Here is a 5,082-nt window from a genome sequence, read left to right on the forward strand (position 1 = left end):
CTCCCTAGCACATGCAAAAAAAAAAAAAAAAACAAAGTTGGGGTTAAAAAAGAATGAAAGAGCTGGGCGTAGTGGTGCATGCCTGTAATCCCAGCCACTTGGGAGGCTGAGGCTGGAGGATCACAAGTTCAAGCCCAGTCTCTGCAACTTAGTGAGGCCCTGTGTCCACATAAAAAATAAAAAGGTCGGGGGATGTAGCTTAATGGTAGAGGGGTCCTAGGTTCAATTCCCAGTACCAAAAAATTAAAATAAAATAAAAAATGAAAGTACCTCTCATTGCAGAAAAGGAGCAAGTTCTAAAATAGCCACTACGGGGCTCTCCTTGCAAAGCTTGAATCAGCTCCCTCTCCCGAGTTCTCACACCCTGCAAGGCTCCCAGCCACTGAGGTCTATCCATCCTTCAGAGGGCTCTACTCCACCCACCTCTCACACTGGGAATGACTCAGCCTCCCTGAACTGAACTGGCTGTCCTTTCTCCTGGCTTTATGTCTGTGGTGGGCCCTCTGCCTGCAAAGCCTGCTTTTGGGACCGTGCCCACCATCCTCTTACATGCCTGGGGATATTTTTAAAGACACTTCCTCCAATGCATTCTCTGACTCCTGGATTTCAGTGAGGTTTCCATTGCATTTCCACTCGGGGGCCTCCCTTTGTCCTCCAGAACGCTCCTGCAATTTGTCATTTTGTATCGATCTGAGTCTTTGTTTCACATCTGATTTCCCCACTTCACCCGCCAGCTCCCGGGGTGCGATGGGAGTGGGAATGGACACCACTTTCTGTACCCCTAATTTCTAGGACACGGATTGGCACACGGGGCTGTTCACTCCCCCAGGGAGAAGGGACAAATCACTAAGCAAATGCCTCAGTTCTGATGGTGATGCCTCCTCCAGGAAGCCCTCCCAGACCTTCCTGTCCCACCTTACCTCCTCAGATCATCCTCGAAGGTCAGGAAGAGCCACTTCTTGGGCATGTCCTTGAGGAACAGCTCCTGCTGCTCTTCTGTGGGATCCTGCGACACGTACACCAGGGCCAGCTGGGCCGCCCGCAGCACATAGAACTCATCTGTGAGCCTCACAAAGAAGTCCTTGAGGATGGGCACGAAGGCCTGACACTTGGGACAAGCCGCGGCGCCAAAGAACAGCAGCACCAGACGGTTCTCCAGCCTGCGGCTGACCTCGGCCACGGTGTCCAGCTCATCCTGGTCGCTGTTATTGCAGATCAGAACGCGGCCAGAGAACAGGGAGACCATGGTAGCCCCAACTGGGTGCTGGGGACAGGGAGAGAGATCCTCACGTGGTGTGGCCTGGACCTGCTGTCTGGTTCCTCTCCCAGGAATAGAGATCTCTAGGAAGCCAGTTTAGGACCTCGCTAATCTGCTCAATCTTGACCTAGTTCTGCAGGGCCTCCAAGGGCAGGGGTTGGTGCGGGGAGAGCGCCCTCGTGTGCCTGAAAACACATTGCAGAAAAACTAAACTGGGGTGTGGGGGTGTAGCTCAGCCGTAGAGCACTTATCCAGCATTCCCTGCTCCAAATTGAGAGAGACTGACTGAGAAAATGAGAAAGAGAAGAGAAAACACCGGAGAGAAGACAGCCCAGTGAAGACCAAGGCAGAGACTGGAGTGATGCGGCCACAAACCAAGGAACCCTGGGAACCACCAACAGCTGGAAGCCAGAAGAACTCCCTGAAGCCTCCAGAGGGCGCTCTGCTGCCGTGACTTCAGACCTCTAGAGCTGCCAGATATAATAGGTTTCTGTGCCCCTAGGCAAAGGTACTTTTGTTACAACAGCCGCTGTACACTCATACCTACTATGGCGTTTATTTCAGGGAAATTGTTCACTTCTACACGGTGCTCATGTTCTACTTACAATGCAGTCCCTGTGCCTTGGTCTTCTTGTATTTTATTTCAATACTGCTTATTTTCTCTTGTTTTGGAAAGTGCAAGAAATTTCTTTGCTGTTGCAGTACACCCAGCAGAGGGCCCACTGCCAGCCACTGCCACGTGCAGTGACTGGGTGATCAACGCACTTGATGCCCAGCTCCCATTAACATCTACCCAGCAACCTAGGTGCAGAGGGGAGAGTATCCTGCCCAGGGTCATCAGTTGAAGAGGGGCAGAGACTGGTTCAGTCCCAAAGCTTGAGTTCTACCCTCCTGTCAGGGAATAGATCTTCAATCCCTTATGCAAAATCCTAGGGGATAATAAACCTTGGCACTGGGAATGTTTCCCCTTTCTTTTTTTATTTTGAGGCAGGGTCTTGCTAAGTTGTCCAGGCCAGACTTGACTCATGATCCTCCTGCCTCTGCCTCCTGAGTAGCTGGAACTACTATGATTGCAACCATGGAGCCAGATAAAACTTTCTGGGTTTTGGCAGGGGGAATGGAACCCAAGGACCTGTGCATGCTAGGCAAGTCTCTGTCACTGAGTTGTACCCCTAGCCCTGGGATTGGGGGTTTTTGTATCCCAGGAAGATAACTGGGGGAATGCTTTCTGTACTGCAGGGTATCCCTGGGGGCCTGGGCATTCTGTAAGTGAAGGCAAATGAGGATAAAAAAGAATAATTGACCATGGGGAAGAGCCTGGCTAAGTGCAGCAGAGATGGCCCCCTACTGGAGTGTTGAGACCACGCTTAGGAAAAAAAGTGGGTTTCCAAAGCCAAAGGGGATGGGGGGTGCTGTGGGAAGAACTGGATGAGGTTATGAGTGTAGGGTGCTTAGTCAGGGCTTAGTTTACCTGGTAAAATGGAGGGGTCGAAGGAGAGGGGAGGTGGAAAGAGGAAGAGGGGGAGGGGAAGGGAAGAGGAAGGGATGGCGGGGAGGAAGTGGGTAAGAGAAGAGGGAATTAGGGTAAAGGGAACTAGGGAAGAAAGAGAAGGAAGGATAAGTTCCAGTAGGTGGTAATGAGGCAGAGGTAAAAAGGAAGGAATAGGAGGGGAGGAGAGACAGCTCGCTCCCAACCCATATTTGCAATCTCAGCACCAAGCCAGTGCGGCCAGCTCTGGTTCGGTGCTCACTTTCTTTACCTGTAAAGTGGGTGTGATTGCAATAAGCATTCTGGCAGGGCAGGAGTGCGGCTGCAGAGACAGGTTATTGCTGATCCCTGGCTTGAGAAAGTAGTTTCGGCCAGTGGCTGGCTCTGGGCCTGTGCTCCGGATCTCCTTCCTCGCCCCCCATTCCACCCACCCTGGGCTGCTGGCAGAAACCAATGGCAGCTGGAGTGGGGGTGGGGTGAGCGCCTGCCCAGCCCTGTCCTCAAAGTGGTGCTGGAAGCAGGCCCTGGCCACCTCCCAAAGACAGCGCTGGGAAGGTCGGCCAAGCAGGGCAGAAAACAAGCAGGGGTGGAGTGGGCAGGGGGACACAGAGGGGGAACTTGATGGGAGGGCCCCAAGGCAGAGGCACACATGGACACAGAGCAGTGAGACGAGCCAGGAGTTGGCCAGAAACAGAAGCCCCTGAAGGGACCCACCATCTGGAGCTAAGTTGAGGACCCCTGCCTTGGCCTCACAGTCTGCCGGCCTCTTGCCTGAGCTTCTGGAAGCCCACGAAGGAGCAGCCAAGTCCGGGGGTCTGCAAGTGGCTTCAGGTCAGCCAGGGAATAGGGTTGTGGACATCCAGGTCAGTACCTCCCCACGCCTGGTCAGAAAAAGGGCTTTGGAGCCTCTAGGTAAGCATTTAGGACTCTGGGGTGCAAACAAGACCTAGTTGGGCCTCCTGGGAGTATGATTAGGAAGGATGAGAACCTGGTGTGTGGATATTGTCCTCCCCAGGCTCCAGGGGTGTGACACTGAGAACTGACAAGGCTTTGGAGTGTGGATTTAGGGTTAGCTGGGTCCTTGATCCACTTTTGAAACTGAGGCGGGTTTCGACTTGGAAACTTCTGCGCCCTAGGGTGTTAGTTTAGCAATCCTCCGGTCCCTAGAATGCGTGTTTAGTATCGAAGAGGCTTTGGGACTTGGACTTGGGGTATGGGGTAAGACTCTAGGGCAAGCGGCCCGGGTGTGAGCAGGGAGTTTCTGGTCCCCGGGACAACCTTGAATGCCATCTAGGGCTCGGCCCGGCGCGCCCGAGAGCCACGCCCCTGCCTGCGGGACCCACGTGCTTTCTAAGCACGCAGCCGAATGGGAGGGGCGAAGCCTGGTTGCCATGGAGCAGTGGCAAGCTTCGGCGGGCCGTTCTAGCACCGCTGGTCTCGTTGGCTGCTGGCTCTCTAGCTCGGGGGATCTCTCTCTATGGTCGTGGCCTCCGGAAGGGGCCAGCCTCCGCTATGCGGGATGAGGGGCTAAAATCCGGACAGGTGGGAAGAAGGGTGTGGGGCGGGGCTTAGGTGCTAAGTGGGCAGGAGTGAGGCGCCTTTCTAGAGTGGTGACTAAGACAAGGCTTGGGGGTGGGGCCGGTGGCCAGAACTGAACCTGGGCCTGGGCACGCAGGCCAGGTCAGAAGCTGGGGACGCGGCTCGAGCTGACCGGGAGGGCCGGGGTCTGGAGCGTGTGCTTAGGGGCCAGAGCACAGGCCTAACTCGGGGTGGAGCCTGGCTTAGAGGGGGCGGGGCTCCGCCTGAGACTTGCGCTTATGGGCGGAGCTGGAGGCTTAACTTGGGGCCGGGGGCCGGAGCGCGGTGAAAAAGTGGGTAGAGGCGGGACCTGGAGGAAAACTCAGCGTCCGAGATGGGCAGGCTGGGGGACAGAGGATAGGGGTAGGTCATGGCCTGGGGACGGGACCTGGACGAATGACTAGGAAGGGACTAGGTCTGTGGTCGGGAACAAAGCGGAGCCAGCTTCGAGGGCTAAATCTTGGGGATGGAGCGTGGGTTTAAGGTCTTGCCTCAAAGTCAAGGCATGGAGCGGGGCCTGACAAGGACTGACGCTCTGGAAATATTGGGCCTGGGGGAGGGTTCCGATACAAGGATTGGCAGGGAGGCGGAGCCCCGGCCTGGGGGTGGTACCTATCAGGGACGTAGCCAACCACAGGTTTGAGGGCGGGGCCTGACTTGTGAACGCGTTCCCGTTAGACCGAGGAGGGGGCGGGACTTGGCTCGGAGTTCCAGGCTGGGCTGGCTGTGGGCAGAGCCAGGGCTGTCTCTTATACAC

At 55.5% G+C, this 5,082-nt stretch overlaps 2 protein-coding genes across 2 annotated transcripts in view; one reads left to right on the top strand and one right to left on the bottom strand.

The window, feature by feature from the left end:
- Nucleotides 1–145: 145 nt before the first annotated feature.
- Nxnl1 (nucleoredoxin like 1) lies at nt 146–3,012 on the bottom strand. Its single transcript, XM_015489247.2, has 2 exons — nt 921–3,012; nt 146–665 (listed from the first exon to the last, which is right to left on the bottom strand). The coding sequence occupies exons 1-2, from the start codon at nt 1,244–1,246 to the stop codon at nt 566–568; spliced, it is 426 nt and encodes a 141-aa protein (XP_015344733.1). The 5' UTR covers nt 1,247–3,012; the 3' UTR covers nt 146–565.
- Nucleotides 3,013–4,259: 1,247 nt separating this feature from the next.
- Slc27a1 (solute carrier family 27 member 1) overlaps nt 4,260–5,082 on the top strand; it is a 24,497-nt gene continuing 23,674 nt past the window's right edge. The window contains exon 1 of the mRNA XM_048795358.1: nt 4,260–4,289. Within this exon, the coding sequence (XP_048651315.1) occupies nt 4,260–4,289 (30 nt within the window). The remainder of the gene's footprint in view (nt 4,290–5,082) is intronic.

The sequence above is a fragment of the Marmota marmota genome, unplaced genomic scaffold (genome assembly GCF_001458135.2).
Source record: "Marmota marmota marmota unplaced genomic scaffold, marMar, whole genome shotgun sequence".
NCBI lineage: Eukaryota > Metazoa > Chordata > Mammalia > Rodentia > Sciuridae > Marmota > Marmota marmota.